The following is a 21,773-nucleotide window of genomic DNA, read 5'->3' as shown; positions in this document are numbered from 1 at the left end:
TCAATAAGGTGGAACCTCTGACATTGTGGGAACTTTATGACAACCCAGTTTCACAGAATTACTTTCTCCTGAACAGGTGAGCAACCTCAAGACGCTGCCAATGGGAAAGAGAAAGACGCCCCATCATGTGACCTCAGTGAGTAGTTACAGTAGGCCTTATTGGGCACAGTACACATTTTGCACTTTGACTCTACCTATAGCTCTAGCAGTGTGTTCCATGGCTTTGTTTGGTCCAGGAGCCTTGTAACCATAAAAGCATACTGTTAACCAAATAACGGTATCAAAAGTTTAAAGGGATTATACACACATTAGAGATAATGTAATGACTCTCCACAGGTGCCTTCAGTGTTTTCTTGTTTGAGCGTAGATTAGTTCGCTGATGACTAACCTATGAGCAAGGTCAGAGCACAGAATTGCAATCTTCTACTTTGGCTGTTTCCATTGTTGTACATTTTATGATTTCACATTGTTTGAAGTGGTCCATATATCCCTAATGTGTTATAAGCACATCAGTCACAGGGTCCTTGTTTTTACTCTGGTCAATCTCAAGGCAGATGAATGTAAGGTTTAGGTGCCAAAGCTCCTGTAACAGGGTAACGTGTTGGTCATGTTCAATAGGGCACTCCAAATATATATATATTTTTATACATGTTTTGCCACAGAAAAATAAGCGTTTCTTATTAAACAAGTCCAGCTAGTCCCTCCCGGTTTCAGTTCATTTCGTTCCATTTGGTAACATGACCCTTGTGTAGGAGTTACTAATCATCTGTTGGTCCGGTGGTCCCCTCTAGGCACTGTCCAGCCTAGTGAGGATGAGGAGGTTGAGAGAGGTGCCCTCAAGAGGCTCAGCACAATGTGGTCTTCATTCCGGGGCAAACTCAACAGAGATCGTGAGTATAAGGCCTTAAAACACTCCATGGAAACACCTCGTTACATTAAAAAAACGTATTGTTTTCTATTAAGTACTTCCTATTTCACACACACACAATACTTTTTTTTCTGCGCAGCTTAAACCATGATTTGGTCATTATCCTAATGATTCCTGTAATGCAAGTGTCTGCCCAGGCCTATTGCGGTGGGGCCTGCAGCTGTGATTTGTGAGCCACTCTCTATCCCTCTCCCCTGATGTGCGCTCCAAAAAAAAAAAAGGCTTCTGATAGTCTAACGTTTCGAAATCCAATTGCGGCTAAAACACAGCTTTGGAAGCAACTGTTTTTGAAACAACTTTCTGTGGGTGTCATTTGTTTTCCTCAACTCTTAATACTAAGTTCAATAGCAATTATCTTACAACATAAATATTTGATATGGCTTTGAGATACGGAGCATGCGACATGGGCATCAGCCATTGTGAGTGCATAGGGTAGTAGGCTACAACAGTTTTTTTTTCAGGACATTCAATTTACTGTTAGATTTAATACATTACTTTTTCAGTTGATGGAACCAGCACATGATTTGGTCGCGCAATTTTTTTGCCGCTATACAGCAATAATGACCTGACCTGTGTCCCATAATATACCTGTATTCCAAACAGAACCAGGCTAATAATGACTAGCCATCTTTTAAATTAGCATGCCCTTGCAGGGCTTGACATTCAGGTAAATTTGCCAGTGGCACACCAGGCCAGTGCCAACAGAAAGCTACTGGCCCGAATGAAAAGAATACCGGCCCGGGAAAACAGGTAAATTATGTCTTTAATTTGTGAGCTGAGCAAGTAGAATATGATATAACCTGGAATATAATATAGCTTATAGCCTACCATACACAAGCAATTACATTTTAAGTTGACAATATATTTACATTGATTGAACAAATCTGCACAATCTCAAAGGTGTTATTGTAAACATGTTGTTTTTTCAGGTTTTCACTCTCAAAATAACACTATGAAAATGCTAAAAACACATTTAAGGAGATCCAGTTTGAGGTCTGGGAACAACAAGAAACTAAAGGGTGTAGTTGCCCTTTACTTCAATTGCACGCTTAGCACGAAATTGTTGTTTGGCTAGCAATGTTTTTGTGCAATGTACAGTAGGCTACATGTGATGGCGGAGTTCGCTAAATAAATGCCTTGCGATTGATGCAAATCATGATATCATTACTACTTGGCAGTCAATATATAATTGGGAAGATTTTTTGGGGAAGCCTTCAGAAATGTTCTTTCAAACAATGCATGATGACTGAATTGCGCATTGCAAAGATTCAACCAAGACTTCGGACGAAACTTTTTGAATAAATAGTTTGCATACCCATTGGTTGCATACCCATGGATGTTTGAATAAATCTTGATAATATCTTTTTTTGAAATGGCAGAAACGAATATGAACAGCTACACTTTTTTTCACTGGCACCCTGGTGACCAATTTAAAATGGGTGTTGCACTGCCAAGTCAAAGGGTCATACATACATCCGGATGTGTGATCATGCTCTCCGTAGCCGATGTGAGGAAGACCTTTAAACGGCTCAACATTCAAGGCCAGAAGGATTACCAGGATGTGTGCTCCGGGTATGTGCTGACCAACTGGTAGGTGTCTTCACTGACATTTTCAACATGTCCCTGATTGAGTCTGGAATAGCAACATGGTTCAAGCAGACCACCATAGTCCCTGTGCCCAAGAACCATAAGGTAACCTGCCTAAATGACTACCGACCCGTAGCACTAACATCTGTAGCCATGAAGTGCTTTGAAAGGCTGGTCATGGGTCACATCACCATTATCCCAGAAACCCTAGACCCACTCCAATTTGCATACCGCCCCAACAGATCCACAGATGATGCAATCTCTATTCTCTTTCCACCTGGACTTAAGGAACACCTACGTGAGAATGCTATTCATTGACTGCAGCTCAGCGTTCAACACCATAGTGCCCTCGAAGCTCATCAATAAGCTAAGGACCCTGGGACTAAGCACCTCCCTCTGCAACTGGATCCCGGACTTCCTGATGTCCCCCGCCAGGTGGTAAGGGTAGGTAACAATACATCTGCCACGCTGATCCTGGAAACGGGGGCCCCTCAGGGGTGCGTGTTCTGTCCCCTCCTGTACTCCCTGTTCACCCATGAATGCATGGCCAGGCACGACTCCAACACCATCATTAAATTTGCCGACGACACAACAGTGGTGGGCCTGATCACTAACAACGACGAGACAGCCTATAGGGAGGAGGTCAGAGAATTGGCCGTGTGGTGCCAGGACAACAACCTCTCCCTCAACATGTTCAAGACAAAGGAGTTGATTGTGGACTACAGGGAAGAGAGGACTGAGCATGCCCCCATTCTCATCGACGGGGCTGCAGTGGAGCAAGTTGAGAGCTTCAAGTTCCTTGGTGTCCACATCACCAACAAACATGGTTCAAGCACACCAAGACAAGACAGTCGTGAAGAGGGCGCAACATACCTATTCATACCTATTCCCCCTCAGGAGACTGAAAAGATTTGGCATGGGTCCTCAGCTCCTCAAAAGGTTCTCCAGCTGCACCGTCGTGAGCATCATGACTGGTTGCATCACTGCCTGGTACGGCAACTGCTCGGCCGCCGACCGCAAGGCACTACAGAGGGTTGTGCGAATGGCCCAGTACATCACTGTGGCCAAGCTTCCTGCCATCCAGGACCTCTACACCAGGCGGTGGCAGAGGAAGGCCCTAAAATTTGTCAGACTCCAGCCACCGTAGTCATAGACTGTTCTCTCTGCTACCACACGGCAAGCGGTACAGGAGTGCCAAGTCTAGGTTCAAGAGGCTTCTAAACAACTTCTATCCCCAAGCCTTAAGACTCCTGAACACCTAATCAAATGGCTACCCAGACTATTTGCATTCCCCCCCCCCCCCCCCTTTTTACACCGCTGCTATTCTGTTATCATCTATGCATGGTCACTTTAATAACTGTACCTACATGTACATATTACCTCAACAAACCGGTGCCCCCGCACATTGACTCTGTACCGGTACCACCCTGTATATAGCCTCGCTATTGTTTTTTACTGCTGCTCTTTAATTACTTGTTACTTTTATTTCTTATTCTTATCCATTTTTTTTTAAACTGCATTGTTGGTTAGGGGCTCGTAAGTAAGCATTTCATTAAGGTTTACCAGTTCCCCACCTGTTGTAGACCTTACAGCGCATGTGAAATATAACATTTTATTTTATTTTTATAATGCTTTATTTCATTTAGTTTCATGTGTACTATGGTAGCTAATAGCTGAATTACAGTAACACGTACAAGAAACAGATTTCAATAAAATAGAGGCAACAAAATCAAAACAAAAGGGAGTGTGGCAAGGATGGAGGTAGAACGGAGGTTGGAGAGTGCATCTTGGTCACAGTCACAGCACGGGAGGTCAGTGGTCAGAGACAGGTCTGCAACCATCCGCACACCTCACTGTCCCTGACATCTTCAGCCTCTCCAAAGAACACAGAGTTAGATATTTATTTATTTATTTATTTTAATCTGTGTCCTCTCCTTACACGGAACCCAAACCGGCTGCGCGCGTGCGCTATCGTGCATACATTTATTTTGTCCCCCTACACCAAACGCGATCACAACACGCAGGTTAAAATATCAAAACAAACTCTGAACTAGAGGTCGACCGATTATGATTTTTCAACGCCGATACCGATTATTGGAGGACCAAAAAAAGACGATACCGATTTAATCAGCCGATTAAAAAAAAAAATAATAATAATATTTAAAAAAATAAAAAATAATAATATATAATAATAGAAAATTAAAATAAATAAATATGTATTTGTAATAATGACAATTACAACAATACTGAATGAACACTTATTTTAACTTAATATAATACATCAATAAAATCAATTTAGCCTCAAATAAATAATGAAACATGTTCAATTTGGTTTAAATAATGCAAAATTAAAGTGTTGGAGAAGAAAGTAAAAGTGCAATATGTGCCATTTTTAAAAAAGCTAACGTTTAAGTTCCTTGCTCAGAACATGAGAACATATGAAAGCTGGTGGTTCCTTTTAACATGAGTCTTCAATATTTCCAGGTAAGAAGTTTTAGGTTGTAGTTATAGGAATTATAGGACTATTTCTCTCTATACAATTTGTATTTCATATACCTTTGACTATTGGATGTTCTTATAGGCACTTTAGTATTGCAAGTGTAACAGTATAGCTTCCGTCCCTCTCCTCGCCCCTACCTGGACTCGAACCAGGAACACATCGACAACAGCCACCCTCGAAGCAGCGTTACCCATGCAGAGCAAGGGGAACAACCACTCCAAGTCTCAGAGCGAGTGACGTTTGAAACGCTATTAGCGCGCACCCGGCTAACTAGCTAGCCATTTCACATCGGTTACACCAGCCTAATCTCGGGAGTTGATAGGCTTGAAGTCATAAACAGCTCAATGCTTGAAGCACAGCGAAGAGCTTCTGGCAAAACGCACGAAAGTGCTGTTTGAATGAATGCTTATGAGCCTGCTGGTGCCTACCATCGCTCAGTCAGACTGCTCTATCAAATCATAGACTTAATTATAACATAATAACACACAGAAATACGAGCCTTAGGTCATTAATATGGTCGAATCCGGAAACTATCATCTCGAAAACAAGACGTTTATTCTTTCAGTGAAATACGGAACCGTTCTAATTTTATCTAACGGGTGGCATCCCTAAGTCTAAATATTCCTGTTACATTGCACAACCTTCAATGTTATGTCATAATTACGTACAATTCTGGCAAATTTAAGCGGCCCAAACTGTTGCATACACACTGACTCTGTGCGCAATGAACGCAAGAGAAGTGACACAATTTGACCTGGCTAATATTGCCTGCTAACCTGGATTCCTTTTAGCTAAATATGCAGGTTTAAAAATATATACTTCTGTGCATTGATTTTAAGAAATGCATTGATGTTTATGGTTAGGTACACATTGGAGCAACGACAGTCCTTTTTCGCGAATACGCACCGCATCGATTATATGCAGCGCAGGACATGCTAGATAAACTAGTAATATCATCAACCATGTGTAGTTATAACTAGTGATTATGATTGATTAATTGTTTTTTATAAGATAAGTTTAATGCTAGCTAGCAACTTACCTTGGCTTCTTACTGCATTCGCGTAACAGGCGGGCTCCTCGTGAGGCAGGTGGTTAGAGCATTGGACTAGTTAACTGTAAGGTTGCAAGATTGAATCCCTGAGCTGACAAGGTAAAAATCTGTCGTTCTGCCCCTGAACAAGGCAGCTAACCCACCGTTCCTAGGCCGTCATTGAAAATAAGAATGTGTTCTTAACTGACTTGCCTAGTTAAATAAAGAATAAATAAAGGTGTTAAAAAAATACAATAAAAAATTCGGCCAAATCGGTGTCCAAAAATACCGATTTGCAAAAGTACCGATTTGCGATTGTTATGAAGACTTGAAATCGGCCCTAATTAATCGGCCATTCCGATTAATCGGTCGACCTTTACTCTGAACCAATTATATTAATTTGGGGACAGGTCGATAAGCATTAAACATGTATGGCAATTTAGCTAGTTAGCTTGCACTTGCTAGTTAATTTGTCCTATTTAGTTAGCTTGCTGTTGCTAGCTAATTTTTCCTGGGATATAAACGGTGAGTTGTTATTTTACCTGAACTGCACAAGGTCCTCTACTCCGACAAATTAATCCACACATAAAACGGCCAACCGAATCCTTTCTAGTCATCTCTCCTCCTTCCAGGCTTTTTATCGTTGAACTTATATGGTGATCGCATCTAAACTTTCATAGTATTACCACGACAACCGGCAAAACAGTTCGTCTTTCAATCACCCACGTGGGAATAACCAATGAGGAGGTGGCACAAGATGGCACCTGCTTCTATAAACCAATGAGGAGATGGGAGAGGCAGGACTTTCAGCGCGATCTGCGTCAGAAATAGGAATGATTTCTATTTTAGCCCTTGGCAACGTAGATGCTCATTGGCGCGCGTGAGCAGTGTGGGTGCAATAATTGAATAACATGGATTTCTAAATTTATCTTGCGACACTCGCGCATACGACGTGTCCGGTCTGGTCAGCATGTTATGGATGTGGTAGGTACTGTAGCTAGTCCTTTGCACTACTGTGTAGCACCCACTTGGGAGACGCCACGGCAGCCGCTGGCGCCAGAAAGCCTACCACACATTGGTAATCATCAAAGTAGTCCTGATCTCTACGGGACTATCTCCGCAATCCTCTCACTGCACTTCTCCACTGCCGTTGAAGCCGATGTCCGCATTCTAACCAAAACAGCTCCCAGTTCCAGCAAGCTAGCATACACTTTTCAACATCGCAGTGTTATACAACCTGGACAAATCAGATTATTAATCAATTCTTATTTAACTATCAAAAACAAAGTGTATAAAAAGACAAACTACTAAATGTTAATAAGTTTAGCAGCCATTAAGCCACCAGGGTACCATTTTACGATATGTTACTATATGTTGTGACAATGTTGTCGCTGCAGGGGTGAAGGAGCCATGTCAGGAGTCTCTGGATTCAGCTCCGGTGGACACCACAGCCAGGGAGCAGCGCTACATGAGCGGGCAGTACTTCTTTGAGTACCTGGTGGTGGTCAGCCTCAAGAAGTCCAAAGAGGGGGCCTACGAGCCGCAGATCACCTACCAGTTCCCCAAGGTGAGTCCGCTAGTTGGACACACTGCATGTCTCCCAAAAGGGATATGAAGGAAAAATGTGAAGAAATTAAAAGTGCAATTGAAGTCCTAGAAGATTAAAAGGGAGGTAGGAGAGAATAGTTCAGGTAGGCCTTCAGCAAGAAAAGTAGGAGGGTTGCTAAACATCGAAGACAGGCATCCAAAAAATAAAAGCATCCGGACCCCTTGACTATTTCTACATTTTGTTACGTCACAGCCTTATTCTAAAATTGATTAAATATTTTTTTCTGTGGGGCCTTCTATAGACCGGTGTGTGCCTTTCCCCAAAAAAGTCCAATGAATTGAATTTACCACAGGTGGACTCCAATCAAGTTCTAGAAACATCTCAATAATTATCAATGGCAACACGATGCACCTGAGCGCAATTTCTAGTCATAGTAAATGGTCTGAATACTTATGTAAATAAGGTAGTTTTTATTTTATAAAAATTTTTGATTTGCGAAAAATTCAAAAGTTGTTTTCGCTTTCACATTATGGCGTGTTGTGTGTAGATTGTTACGTTACAGCCTTTTCCTCAAAGTGGAAAAAGGGAAGGGGTCTGAATACTTTTCAACTCTCAGTTGCTCTCGCTCTGTTTCTCTCTCTCACTCAGAGGGATGGGATGGTGAGATTCCAAAGAGAGGAGGAGGAGAAGACCCTGAAGGCAATCACGCTCTTCTGTTTCCCAGAGGGGATCAGCTGGGCCCCCCTAACAGAGTACCACAGGTAACGCTGCACCTGATATGAATGTCCATCATTTTTCCTAGTGGGAAAGCTGGGTGTGTTACTGATAATCAAATATAAATACTCTCTTTCACACACTTCTCTAGTGAGACATTCTCCTTTGTCTTGACTGAGATCGATGGCAGCAGAAGGAATGGATACTGCAGAAGGCTACTGGTAAGTTTCACTTTGGTTTTTCACGTCAGATGCTCTACTTTAAGATTTATTAGAGTGTGACAAATGTCTCCTTATTCCTCTCTCCCTCTGTCTGTTTCTCCATTGTTTTCGTCTAGCCCCACGGCAACGGAGCGCGCCCCCCCGAAGCCTTCTGCATCATTAGCAGCCTGGCTTGTTTCGGACTCTTCTCCAAGGTAACCCGCTCAAAGGTTATTGGCTTTCGGCTGTCAACGAGTGTTTTGCACAGAGACTGCAGCATGGATGAGTGGAACTGGGCAGATCCCTGGGTGTAACGATGCTTACTCAGATTTCACCATTTAAAGGGATATAGGCCACTTTTTTGTGTGTTTTTGAACTGATACAATCAATTTCCATACACTGCTACATGCTCCAAAAATGCTAGCCAGAAGATTCTGGCCATTGCTAAATAACCAGCGAACAAACTTAAAAGCAGTTTGGACGAGACGACAACACTGTAGGTAAGTCGGTAAAATAAGTTAAGACTTAAAAAATAAAAAAAACTATCCCTTTAAAGCTACTAAGACCAAGGTAGTTCTCACCTTATCACAGTTTTGTGGAAATCCTTTGGAAATGTCAACAGCCCATAACCTCCCCTATCGGAGAAAATAAAAAGATACTCTTCCACTTAAGTAGAACTGGATGTGATGGGCACCTCTCGCAATTCTGACAACTGTTCATACCTTTATTCAGTCGTGTGTGAAATTGGACTGCGTTACTGTGTTTATGCAACGATGTGTTATGGTACGAGAAAATTACCTTGATGTATGAGCCTATTAGACTGCTATGGGGGTTTTGAAATGTCCTAGACCGTGTACGGTTCGTGTGTTCTCCCTCTTTGTGGGACTTTATCATTAGCCCCTGTCTGTGGTCAAAGTTGAAGTAGCTGATTTAAAAAAAATCATTTTTCAGTGGTGCACCAAATCTTTTGACATGAATATTGACCCACACCACCACTACACTACCACTTAGGCTAGTGGGAATACTAAGCCCCACAGTTTACTTCCTCATACACTTATTACTGCTGCACCGTTCATTGTGGTTTCTGTTGGTTTTGTGAAGGGCTTGAGAAGTTCACACACTGAAATGTGTGTGTAGGGTAATTGTTATTATTCCAGTGGTGCACAATCCAATGACGATGTCTGAGTTGGAATATTCCTGTCGCTCTTCTGGTGCAGATATTTGACGAGGTGGAGAAGCGACACCAGATCTCCATGGCGATGATTTACCCGTTCATGCAGAGCCTTAGGGAGGCAGCGTTCCCCGCCCCAGGCAACACTGTCAAGATCAAGAGCTTCATTCCCGACAAGGGCACCGAGGTTAGCACTCTGACTTAGCCACATTACTAAGTTAGTATAGCACAAGACGATTTCGACACCTACCATCTCAGATTGTTGAAATCATTTCTTTAGTTAGAAACAGATGATTAGCATTCCTGAAACATTACTTTGTTGAAATATAATTTGATCTCTAGCATCCGATTTGGACCATAATTATTTCTAACAATGAGTAAGACATGAGGAATCCAATGAAATACTCAAAAGCCACCGACGGAGCACCTACACGCCAATCCCACCCCAACAACCAGGATGCAGTATCATTTCTCTGTCTGACCATTAGTATGGCGCTGAGGCTTCTTTATCCTATGTAATGTATTCCCTGTGAATGTGATGTTTTTTTTTCACCTGATTGAAGTCGCTTTCATTATTTACCAAAAATTTGTGTGAAAGTACCAGATTTTGCTACTGCCAAGGCCATTTATCAATTATTCTGGTCTCGTTTGTTAATTTTAGTCACAACATTTTCTTTGCAACCTTGGGTAGAAAACCAATAGCTTTTGCTGATGGTGAAAATAAATTGTGTGGTCATTCTCACAATTCAAGCCAATCAAATCAAGTTTATTTTATATAGCCCTTCGTACATCAGCTAATATCTCGAAGTGCTGTACAGAAACCCAGCCTAAAACCCCAAACAGCAAGCAATGCAGGTGTAGAAGCACGGGGGCTAGGAAAAATTCCCTAGAAAGGCCAAAACCTAGGAAGAAACCTAAAGAGGAACCAGGCTATAAGGGGTGGCCAGTCCTCTTCTGGCTGTGCCGGGTGGAGATTATAACAGAACATGGCCAAGATGTTCAAATGTTCATAAATGACCAGCATGGTCAAATAATCGTCAGGAGTAAATGTCAGTTGGCTTTTCATAGCCGATCATTAAGAGTATCTCTACCGCTCCTGCGGTCTCTAGAGAGTTGAAAACAGCAGGTCTGGGACAGGTAGCACGTCCGGTGGACAGGTCAGGGTTCCATAGCCGCGGGCAGAACAGTTGAAACTGGAACAGCAGCAAGGCCAGGTGGACTGGGGACAGCAAGGAGTCATCATGCCCGGTAGTCCTGACACATGGTCCTAGGGCTCAGGTCCTCCGAGAGAGAGAAAGAAAGAGAAGGAGAGAATTAGAGAGAGCATACTTAAATTCACACAGGACACCGGATAAGACAGGAGAAGTACTCAGTTCTCAGTTCTAATGGTTTCAATGTTATGGTCTTCAATGGTAAAAGTCCCGAACACACTGTCTGGTGTTGTGTTTAATGGTAAATATCACTAATCATACTACATATAAAGATATTTTCTAGTAATTGTATTGAAAAACATATGACTGCCACGCAATGGTTTATAATTGTATTTTATTAGTTGTCACAACATTTTAGTCATAGCCCATTTCTCCATCAAAGTTTTGGGCATGTAGGAAAAGTCTTCATATGAGAATTGCACCATAGGGATAGCCCTCAGAGAGCTGCCATTTGTTGGACTATTCAAGTAGAGTTGGGTTGAAGCATTAGGTTTCTAAGAGAAGAACTTGCTTTCACAAATGTATAAAAGGAACCGCAGCATCTAGTGGGCAAAACCTGGGGGCGTATTCATTACACCGATTCTGTTGCAAAATGTTTCTTAAACGGAACAGGGAGGGACCTACCTGAATTTGTCCAATATAAACTCTTGTTTTGCTCTGTTCACTTCCGTTTGGTTCTCAAACGGTGAACTGTTTCCGTAATGGATACACCCCTGGTACTTTCACATTAATTTATGGTAAATAAACGACTTCAATGGCTAACAGGGGGGGAAACAGAATCACAGGGAATACATTGAATGGGTGAGTTAGCAAAACTCCAAGCCGCAGCTCCATACTACTTCTCAGATATAGAGAACTGATACTGTATACTGGTTGTTGGGGTGGGATTGGCGTGGGGTTTAGGAGGTCCATGTGTGACTATTTTATTGGATTCATCATGTCTACCCGATGGTAGGATGATGTTGGGTCCAAATTGTATGTTGATTACTATATTTGTTGAATATTGTGTGAGTCCTATAAAAGGGCCAAATTGGGTGCAATAAATTAGTTTCAAACTTTCATTTCAACAAAATGTTTTATGGCTTGCTGAAATGACATGGAATGACTCCGTGGTCTTCCTTGAGACCTGGGTGGTATTCATTAGGGCACATCATAACAAAACATTAGGATGATGGGAATAATTGGTTGTAATGAAAACCAGAATACACTGTTCCAAAAGTTGAGAAATGTCCACATTGATTGGTGACAAGCATTATGGTGGAAACCTACTCAGGCCCGGTCACCAATCTGATCATCCAGGCCAGGAGAAAAGAGTTTCTGGATGAGGGGTACTCCTCTTCCAAGCTACAGGAAGTAAAAATAAAGCACACAGCTGGAGATCTAGGAGACACAACGCTAACAAGATGCACAAAGCCAGTTGGACGGACACACACACACACAGCTAGTGAAAAAGGAGACCATGCCAGCAGGTGGAGATGCATTGACAGAAAAGGAAATCCATTTAGCTTGGAATAATGCTGGTAAGAAAAGAGATGCACTAGGGCAGAGGTGACACACACAGCCAACATGAAAATAGAAACATCAATGCCTGCAAGAGTAGTGGACATTTGTGTACACACATTCCACAGTGTGTGTTTAGTAATTTGCATTCATTTTGGATAACCCCAAGTTACTGTTCTGGCACCATTGGGGAAAGTGTGGTACATGACTGGTTAAACAAAACATCTGTGTGTCTATACACACATAGCACTGATGTTTGTGGGGTGCTGTGTCTGATCCTGCCCTCTTACTCAATGTTCCCCCAGGGCTAAAATCCCACTAACACCAATACCATCCTGCAACATTCCATCTTTCAGGTCCTTTTTTCACAATTAACCCCCACACACACTCTAGTTGTTGCTGTATTGTATCTGTACGTTTAGGTGTGATTACTTTAGTAAACTGCTATATATCTCAGCAAGTACACTCATTATGAAATATTGAGGCTGAACTATGCCTCTGAAAAATCAACTGTGCCGCAGATGTGGCTGGGACATGCTTTCAATGGTACTATTGTAGTTAATTAGGAGGGTACCCCGACTAGGACTCAAACCCTGTCCCCTGTGACTGCCATTCCAAAATCTTTGCCATTATACCAAGAGTTAAGCCATGCTTATCAAGAGGCTGAACTATCTTGAGGTAGAGTTGTTCCCCGCTTGCTCGCATTACAAAAAAATTAAGAAAACCATTCAACAATAAATCAACTTTGTATTACCTTACTGTATGTAACATGTTGGTGACGGTGGGGACATTTACTGTATATAACATGTGGGTCACAGTATTAACGTGTAAATAAGAGTTGACGGTCTCCTCCAGATCATCAGTCTGACGCGGCCGGTGGACTCGTGGCTGGAGCACGTGGACTTCCGCACGCTCTTCCGTTGCTTGACCAATGAGGAGGTGGTGCTGGTGTTCGCTGCCGCCGTTATGGAGCGACGCATTGTTTTCATAGCTGTGGAGCTCAGGTACTGCGCGCACACCATTTATTTTAGTCGTCTCAGACACGCATGCGTCAACTTCGTCAATTGAGAGCTTAACTACTTCACACAGTGACAAACACACTGAATAAGTCTGACCCCTCCCCAGCACCCTGTCCCAGGTGATCCACGCTGTGGCCGCCCTTCTCTATCCATTCATCTGGCAACACACCTTCATCTCCATAGTCCCTGAGATCCTCATCGACGTTGTTATGGCCCCCACCCCCTACCTGCTGGGAGTGCAGAAGCGGCTAATGGAACAGGTCACAGACCAGACCGACGTGAGTCACACACCCAACCCCCCCCCCCCCCCCCCCCCCATTAGCCTCGGACACCCAGATCATGTACATTCCGAAAGCCATGGGAACCTGTCAGCAGGAAGACTCTAAACGGGGGTAAAGTACGGTAGAGGCTTTGAATAATACAAGGATGGCCCCCTGAGACTACAGCAATGTTAGCACCAGAGAAACGTTAAACATTACCCCTTACCCCTAGGCACTTGGATAGGTATAAGCAATATGGCAAAGTCTGCTAGCCTCTCTGTTAAAGCACAGGAACTTCCAAGGAGGTAGGGGCTAAGGGGTTGTTCCTGGATCAGAGCCACGGTCTATCTCAATTCATCTTTCCTTGCCGCCTCAACGTATTGGAGGAGGTCAAAGGTCCCTCCCCTCAGACCTTCTCCTCCAATGCATTTTGATGAGGTGAAGATGCGAAGAATCAAGGATAGATGATTTGAGAGCCCCTGAATGACTGGATGGAACGTTTGGGAGTCTAGTTGTAATAGTGATGGATTGGTGTTGTAATAGTGATGGATTGGTGTTGAAATACTCATTCTAGGCTTTGTTTTCCCTAACACAGCTGCTTGTGGTGGACTTGTCAGAGGATAGGAAGGACACTTTCCTAGTTCAAGTAAGTGTCTGAAATATCTGTCCTGTGGTGTCTAAAGAGTGGAACGAATGGCCTATGTTTTACAGACACAATTATCACATTTACTTGAACGCATGCTTTTGAATTGAAATTCTTTTTTTCACTGTTTTGCACTTACACATGCACTATGCAAAAATCGCTCCACCATTTCCTGGGTGCTAAAATTCTAATAGTTTGCCTAATTTCAGTTTGTGACAAGACAAGCAAGTATAGTGTAGAGCAGGAATGGGCAACTGGCGGGGCCCCTCTTTTGAAGGTCCTCAGATATACAGTACCAGTCAAACGTTTGGCACTTACTCATTCCAGAGTTTCTTTTTTTAAACTATTTTCTACATTGTAGAATAATAGTGAAGACATCAAAACTATGAAATAACACATGGAATCATGTTGTAACCAAAAATGTGTTAAACAAATCAAAATATATTTGAGATTCTTCAAAGTAGCCACCCTTTGCCTTGATGACAGCTTTGCACACCTGGCATTCTCTCAACCAGCTTCATGAGGTAGTCACCTAGAATTTGTGTAATTTCTTTCCTTAATGCATTTGAGCCAGTCAGTTGTTGTGTTGTGACAAGGTAGGGGTGTTCAACAGAAGATAGCACCATTTGGTAAAAGATCAAGTTCAAATTATGACAAGAACAGCTCAAATAATCAGAAATGATAGTCCGTTACTTTTACATGAAGGTCAGTCAATCTGGAAAATTAAGTACTTTGAAAGTTTCAAGTGCAGTCGCAAAAACCAAGTGCTATGATGAAACTGGCTCTCATGAGGACTGCCACGGGAAAGGAAGACACAGAGGATAAGTTCATTAGAGTTACCATCCTCAGAATGGATGGTAAGTTCAAGTAACAGACATCTCAACATCAACTGTTCAGAGGAGACTGCATGAATCAGGCCTTCATGGTTGAATTGCAGCAAAGAAACCACTACTGAAGGACACCGATAAGAAGAAGAGACTTGCTTGGGCCAAGAAACTCGAGCAATGGACCTTAGACTGGTGGAAATCTGTCCTTTGGTCTGAGTCCAATTTTGAGATTTTTGGTTCCAACCGCCGTGTCTTTGTAAGACGCAGAGTAGGTGAACGGATGATCTCTGCATGTGTGGTTCCCACCGTGAAGCATGAAGGGGGAGGTGTGATGGGGTGCTTTGCTGGTGACACTCAGTGATTTATTTGCAATTCAAGGCACACTTAACCAGCATTGCTACCAAAGCATTCTGCAGCGATACACCATCCCATCTGGTTTACACTTAGTCCCACTATCATTTAATTTTCAACAGGACAATGACCCAAAACACGCCTCCAGGCTGTGTAAGGGCTATTTGACCAAGTAGGAGAGTGATGGAGTGTTGCATCAGATGACCTGGCCTTCACAATCACCCAACCTGAAACCAAATGAGATGGTTTGGGATGAGTTGGACCTCAGTGAAGGAAAAGCAGCCAACAAGTGCTCAGCATATGTGGGAACTCCAAAACTGTTGGAAAATCAATCGAAGTGAAGCTGGTTAAGAGAATGCCAAGAGTGTGCAAAGGGTTGCTACTTTGAAGAATCTCATATATAAAATATATTTTGATTTAACACATTTTTGGTTATTTCATAGTTTTGATGTCTTCACTATTATTTAACGTAGTAAAATGTAGAAAATTGTGAAAGAAGAACCTACTCATTCAAGGGTTTGAGTCAACTTTTTACTGGTACTGTATATATTTTTTTAACTTGGTGGGGTCTTCACTTACTGTTGCAAGTTAGAATAGTAGAATACACAAGGTGCAATTTTTTCACTTGGTTGTGCATCAGTAGTTTTTCTCTTATGTCAGTCAGTCACTGAAAGTCACTCAATTAGCCCATGTCAGCTAACATTGTTTTAATTGGCCTCTAGACTAACTTAACAATTATCTAAACTTAGTAATTGTAGTTGAATTACCGGCCGGGGGGCCCCCATTGTTTTTACATTTACATTACATTTAAGTCATTTAGCAGACGCTCTTATCCAGAGCGACTTACAAATTGGTGCATTCACCTTATGATATCCAGTGGAACAACCACTTTACAATAGTGCATCTAACTCTTTTAAGGGGGGGGGGGTTAGAAGGATTACTTTATCCTATCCTAGGTATTCCTTAAAGAGGTGGGGTTTCAGGTGTCTCCGGAAGGTGGTGATTGACTCCGCTGACCTGGCGTCGTGAGGGAGTTTGTTCCACCATTGGGGTGCCAGAGCAGCGAACAGTTTTGACTGGGCTGAGCGGGAACTGTACTTCCTCAGAGGTAGGGAGGCGAGCAGGCCAGAGGTGGATGAACGCAGTGCCCTTGTTTGGGTGTAGGGCCTGATCAGAGCCTGAAGGTACGGAGGTGCCGTTCCCCTCACAGCTCCGTAGGCAAGCACCATGGTCTTGTAGCGGATGCGAGCTTCAACTGGAAGCCAGTGGAGAGAGCGGAGGAGCGGGGTGACGTGAGAGAACTTGGGAAAGTTGAACACCAGACGGGCTGCGGCGTTCTGGATGAGTTGTAGGGGTTTAATGGCACAGGCAGGGAGCCCAGCCAACAGCGAGTTGCAGTAATCCAGACGGGAGATGACAAGTGCCTGGATTAGGACCTGCGCCGCTTCCTGCGTGAGGCAGGGTCGTACTCTGCGAATGTTGTAGAGCATGAACCTACAGGAACGGGTCACCGCCTTGATGTTAGTTGAGAACGACAGGGTGTTGTCCAGGATCACGCCAAGGTTCTTAGCACTCTGGGAGGAGGACACAATGGAGTTGTCAACCGTGATGGCGAGATCATGGAACGGGCAGTCCTTCCCCGGGAGGAAGAGCAGCTCCGTCTTGCCGAGGTTCAGCTTGAGGTGGTGATCCGTCATCCACACTGATATGTCTGCCAGACATGCAGAGATGCGATTCACCACCTGGTTATCAGAGGGGGGAAAGGAGAAGATTAATTGTGTGTCGTCTGCATAGCAATGATAGGAGAGACCATGTGAGGATATGACAGAGCCAAGTGACTTGGTGTATAGCGAGAATAGGAGAGGGCCTAGAACAGAGCCCTGGGGGACACCAGTGGTGAGAGCACGTGGTGCGGAGACAGATTCTCGCCACGCCACCTGGTAGGAGCGACCTGTCAGGTAGGACGCAATCCAAGCGTGGGCCGCGCCGGAGATGCCCAGCTCGGAGAGGGTGGAGAGGAGGATCTGATGGTTCACAGTATCAAAGGCAGCCGATAGGTCTAGAAGGATGAGAGCAGAGGAGAGAGAGTTAGCTTTAGCAGTGCGGAGCGCCTCCGTGACACAGAGAAGAGCAGTCTCAGTTGAATGACTAGTCTTGAAACCTGACTGATTTGGATCAAGAAGGTCATTCTGAGAGAGATAGCAGGAGAGCTGGCCAAGGACGGCACGTTCAAGAGTTTTGGAGAGAAAAGAAAGAAGGGATACTGGTCTGTAGTTGTTGACATCGGAGGGATCGAGTGTAGGTTTTTTCAGAAGGGGTGCAACTCTCGCTCTCTTGAAGACGGAAGGGACGTAGCCAGCGGTCAAGGATGAGTTGATGAGCGAGGTGAGGTAAGGGAGAAGGTCTCCGGAAATGGTCTGGAGAAGAGAGGAGGGGATAGGGTCAAGCGGGCAGGTTGTTGGGCGGCCGGCTTTTTGTTAGACAGTCTTACTCAGATTTCATATTCAAAACGTCAAACATTTCTCTCCACCCTTGGCAAAATGTGTTCAATGGTAGGAAATTGGCTGTAAAACAGCTCATTTTCTTCCCCCGCCCCATGGCAAAATATGTAGAATTGCTGCAAACGTGCTTAGAAACTGTAACATTTTCTTTATGCCCCATGGCAAAATGTGTAGACTTGCATGATATTAACTCTAAAACAAAAATAAATGATCTGCTTTCGAATATATTTTCAATGACCAAAAATATACTATTTTCAGCTGTTTGAAGCTGGTGTACAAAACCGAAAAGTTAAAAGACAAACAAAACTTAAGAACGGGAAGCATAGAAATAACGCACACAGAACAGATTTACCTCTTCCTTGACTTGCTTTCAACGAGCGACAGACCTATAACTCACATTTCTATGTGAATTTGGTCAGGTCGCCCAAAAAGTTACATATTGCAGCTTTAAAACTATGGGGGGAAATTATTTTTTTGCTTTGTCATACCATTGAATATGGTTCCTCTGTTTCATAGATCGGGGATGAGAAGTCTATTCTGCCCCCTAAGCTTCAAGATGAAATACTGCAGGCACTAAGAAACAGGAAAGAAAAAGCCAGTGAGTATTTTCATATAAAAAAGCTGTTTATCCAAAATGCAAATGAGGTGTGGCATTGGGTATTATTTCACGAAGTGTCCAGAGATTATCGCACTTTTGCACCTGCAGTACCACATCAGGGGTTCAGATAGACATACTTTGATTACACAATTAAAATGTGACATGCTTTTTATTAACTGTAACCTTTGAAAATACAGGTAACTGCCAAAATAAATGAAGAACTTGAGTAAATGAGGGATACAAAGTATATTGAAAGTAGGTGCCTCCACACAGGTGTGGTCCCTTTTGTTATTTAAGCAATTAAAACATTCCATCATGCTTAGGGGTCATGTATAAAAATGTCCAGTTGCCCATTATTTTGGCTACCATGGCTAGAAGAGATCTGTGACTTTTTGAGCGGTCTCAAAGGAGCATAGGGGGTTTAAAGTTTGTGTTTCAGTCACTAGATCACGACCCAATTGAACACTTATTGGAGATTCTAGAGTGGCGCTTTCCATCAACAAAACACAAAATTATGGAATTTCTCATGGACGAATGGAGTTCCAGACACGTGCAGAATCTATGCCAAGGTGCATTGAAGCTTTTCTGGTGGCTCGTGGTGCCACAACGCCCTATTAAGACACTTTGTCTTTACGTTGGTGTATCCTTTATTTTGGTAGTTGCCTGTAGATTGCTTTATGCTTTCTTTGATCTTTTCAAAGTAATGAGCGGTTAAGGAAAATTAGCATGTGTCATCATAGTAACACAAACTGGTGGACGGTCAACGTGATGCCTTACTGTGGTACTGGAGATCCAGAGTGTTATGGCTCATGAGCACTCTCAAATGACACCCCTCTGAGGAGCCACCTGGACCGTTTGTGTGTGTGTGTGTACCATTTCCCCCTCAGCTGTGGAGGAGCTGAACAGGGTGGTCTCGGAAGCCTTCCTGCCCTTCTTCGTGAAGACTGTTGGCCATTTTGCTTTGTACGTGACGCGGAACAGCAGTGGCCAGCCGGGGGTGTTCCAGAGCAGAGCCTTCTATAAGGCCATTAAGTCCAACACCACGCGGCACTTTGTCAAGAAATTCCTCCAGACCCAGATGTTTGACCTGTTTATCCAGGAGGTGGAGCAGCAGCCAGCAAGCTCCCAGCAAGGTGCTTGTACGATTTTTTTATTTGTATTTTTATTTTATTTTATACATACTTACATAACAGTATTTGAAAGATGCTTACTTATGTGTTAGAAACCATTTCTGAAGTTGTTTACCATGGTAATGAAGCCAGCCTGTTCCTGGGGTATATGTTTGCTTATCATAAAGGAGTAAATTAATCTACTCTTTTTTCCCCCAGGAATTTTCCACAAAAAGATTGTTGAATACCAGGAACAGAAGAGAAAAGAGAAGACGAAGAAGAGACACTAAGTATGAATACACTGTAAACGAGACCATGATATTACATTTACATTTGTCATTTAGCAGACGCTCTTATCCAGAGCGACTTAGTTTGTGCATTCATCTTAAGATGCATGTGGTTGTCCCACCTAGCTATCTCTGTCATAGTAAGTGCATTCTAGTAGCCACCAGCAAAGTCAGTGGTAGGTTGGGGGTGGGGGAGCTTTGACCGGGCTGAGACGGACTGGTAGGAAGGAGTACTCGGGTTGGAGTGTAGGGTTTGAGCATAGCCTAATGGTCGGGAGGGGCAGTTCCTCTTGCTGCAAGTACCATGGTCTTGTAGTAGAGGCAAACTTCAACTGGAAGCCAGTGGCGTGTGCAGGGTGACATGGGTGAACTTGGGAAGGTTGTACATTATGCAGCGTTCGGGGTAGGTTGCAGGTGTTTGATGGCACAAGCGGGGAACACAGCCAACAGTGCGTTGCAGTAGTCCAGACAGGAGATGACAAGTGCCTGGATTAGCACCTGTCCCCCTTCCTGCGTGAGGTAGGGTCGTACTCTACGGCTGTTGTAGACCATGAACCTACAGGAGCGAGACACTGCTTGGATGTTTGCAGAGAACGACAGGGTGTTGTCCAGGGTCACGCCAAGATTCTTTTCACTCCGGGCGTGGGACACCGTGGAGTTGTCAACCATGAAAGGAGAGGTCTTGAGCGGGAAGGCCTTCCCTGGTAGGAAGAGCAGCTCCGTCTTGTCGAGGTTGAGCTTGAGGTGATGGTGTGTGTATATAAGGGATTTACTGTACATGTGTGATATCTAGATTTTTACAGATGTAGATGTAAATATTGGAAGTGAATAGTGTAGTTTATTGTATATAAAAAATGTGTTTTACTATTGTATTTTATTTTCCCTATTTTTCTCACAAATTTCAGTCTTCTCTCATGGATGCAACTCCAACGGGCTTGGGAGAGGCAAAGGTGGAGTCATGCGTCCTCCGAAACATGACCCGCCTAACCGCGCTCCTTAACACCCGCCAGCTTAACCCGGAAGCCAGCTGCACCAATGTGTCAGAGGAAACACCGCTCAACTGGCGACCGGGATCAGTCTGCTGGCACGCGGCCCGCCACAAGAAGTCACTAGAGCGCGATGAGCCAAGTAAAGCCCCCCGTGCCAAACCCTCCCCTAAACGTGACGACGCTGGGCCAATTGTGAGCTGTCCTATGGGACTCCTGGCCACGGCCGGTTGTGGCACAGCCCCTCGGGAGGCCCAGTTTTTATTTATTTATCTGTATGTGAGCAAGAATATGTGTGAGAGGGGTTGGGGTAACAGTGGGTATTTTTTATGTGCTACTACTGTATAAAATGATACACTGAACAAAAATATAAACGCAGCATGTAAAGTGTTGGTCCCATGTTTCATGAGCTGAAATAAAAAAGCAGAAAATGATTTAGTTGTGAGTTAGCCTACAGTACATTATAATGAATTTGTATTTTGAACAGCCTAGTAATAAGGCATTTTTAATATTTTCATAATTAATTAACTGACACATTAACTTTAGCTACAGAATATCTCACCACCTTGCGTATCTATCTCCTCCCCTCTCGCCTTCATTCCTTTCTACAGCGTGTCGAGAGGGGTTGTCAACAGTTTAATGAAAGATGTTTTGTTGTGAGAACATGTTACTATTGATGTTCCCAAACAGACTTCACTTTGTTTCCCAGATTAAGCACTGGGTAACTGCAGGAACAGGGCTGGAGAGACCATGGCATACAGAGTTTGGGTGGCATATCACTTGTAACCGCTAACCGGAGTAG

General features: G+C 43.5%; 2 protein-coding genes across 6 annotated transcripts in view; one reads left to right on the top strand and one right to left on the bottom strand.

The window, feature by feature from the left end:
- LOC139542068 (DENN domain-containing protein 2D-like) overlaps positions 1-21,405 on the top strand; it is a 39,012-nt gene extending 17,607 nt beyond the window's left edge. For 4 of the 5 annotated variants that reach the window (XM_071347075.1, XM_071347072.1, XM_071347073.1 and 1 more), the window contains exons 2-15: positions 77-136; positions 792-890; positions 7,443-7,612; positions 8,243-8,355; positions 8,460-8,529; positions 8,646-8,723; positions 9,726-9,866; positions 13,246-13,394; positions 13,516-13,687; positions 14,265-14,315; positions 18,508-18,589; positions 19,477-19,722; positions 19,918-19,988; positions 20,891-21,405. In XM_071347075.1, coding sequence (XP_071203176.1) covers positions 77-136; positions 792-890; positions 7,443-7,612; positions 8,243-8,355; positions 8,460-8,529; positions 8,646-8,723; positions 9,726-9,866; positions 13,246-13,394; positions 13,516-13,687; positions 14,265-14,315; positions 18,508-18,589; positions 19,477-19,722; positions 19,918-19,988 — 1,502 coding nt within the window. In that variant the 3' untranslated portion in view covers positions 20,891-21,405. The remainder of the gene's footprint in view (positions 1-76; positions 137-791; positions 891-7,442; positions 7,613-8,242; positions 8,356-8,459; positions 8,530-8,645; positions 8,724-9,725; positions 9,867-13,245; positions 13,395-13,515; positions 13,688-14,264; positions 14,316-18,507; positions 18,590-19,476; positions 19,723-19,917; positions 19,989-20,890) is intronic. The other variant, XM_071347076.1, reaches the window with a different exon arrangement.
- Positions 16,299-17,275, bottom strand: LOC139542070 (uncharacterized). Its single transcript, XM_071347077.1, has one exon. The coding sequence runs from the start codon at positions 17,185-17,187 to the stop codon at positions 16,438-16,440; it is 750 nt and encodes a 249-aa protein (XP_071203178.1). The 5' UTR covers positions 17,188-17,275; the 3' UTR covers positions 16,299-16,437.
- Positions 21,406-21,773: the final 368 nt, after the last annotated feature.

This window comes from Salvelinus alpinus, chromosome 17 (assembly GCF_045679555.1).
Source record: "Salvelinus alpinus chromosome 17, SLU_Salpinus.1, whole genome shotgun sequence".
Classification (NCBI taxonomy): domain Eukaryota; kingdom Metazoa; phylum Chordata; class Actinopteri; order Salmoniformes; family Salmonidae; genus Salvelinus; species Salvelinus alpinus.
The sequence above is the reverse complement of the archived record's forward strand: the minus strand, read 5'-3'. Positions and strand labels throughout refer to the sequence as shown.

Bases quoted from the DNA above. Each gene is read 5' to 3' on its own strand.
- LOC139542070 (XM_071347077.1), bottom strand. From the start codon at position 17,187: ATGACGGATCACCACCTCAAGCTGAACCTCGGCAAGACGGAGCTGCTC.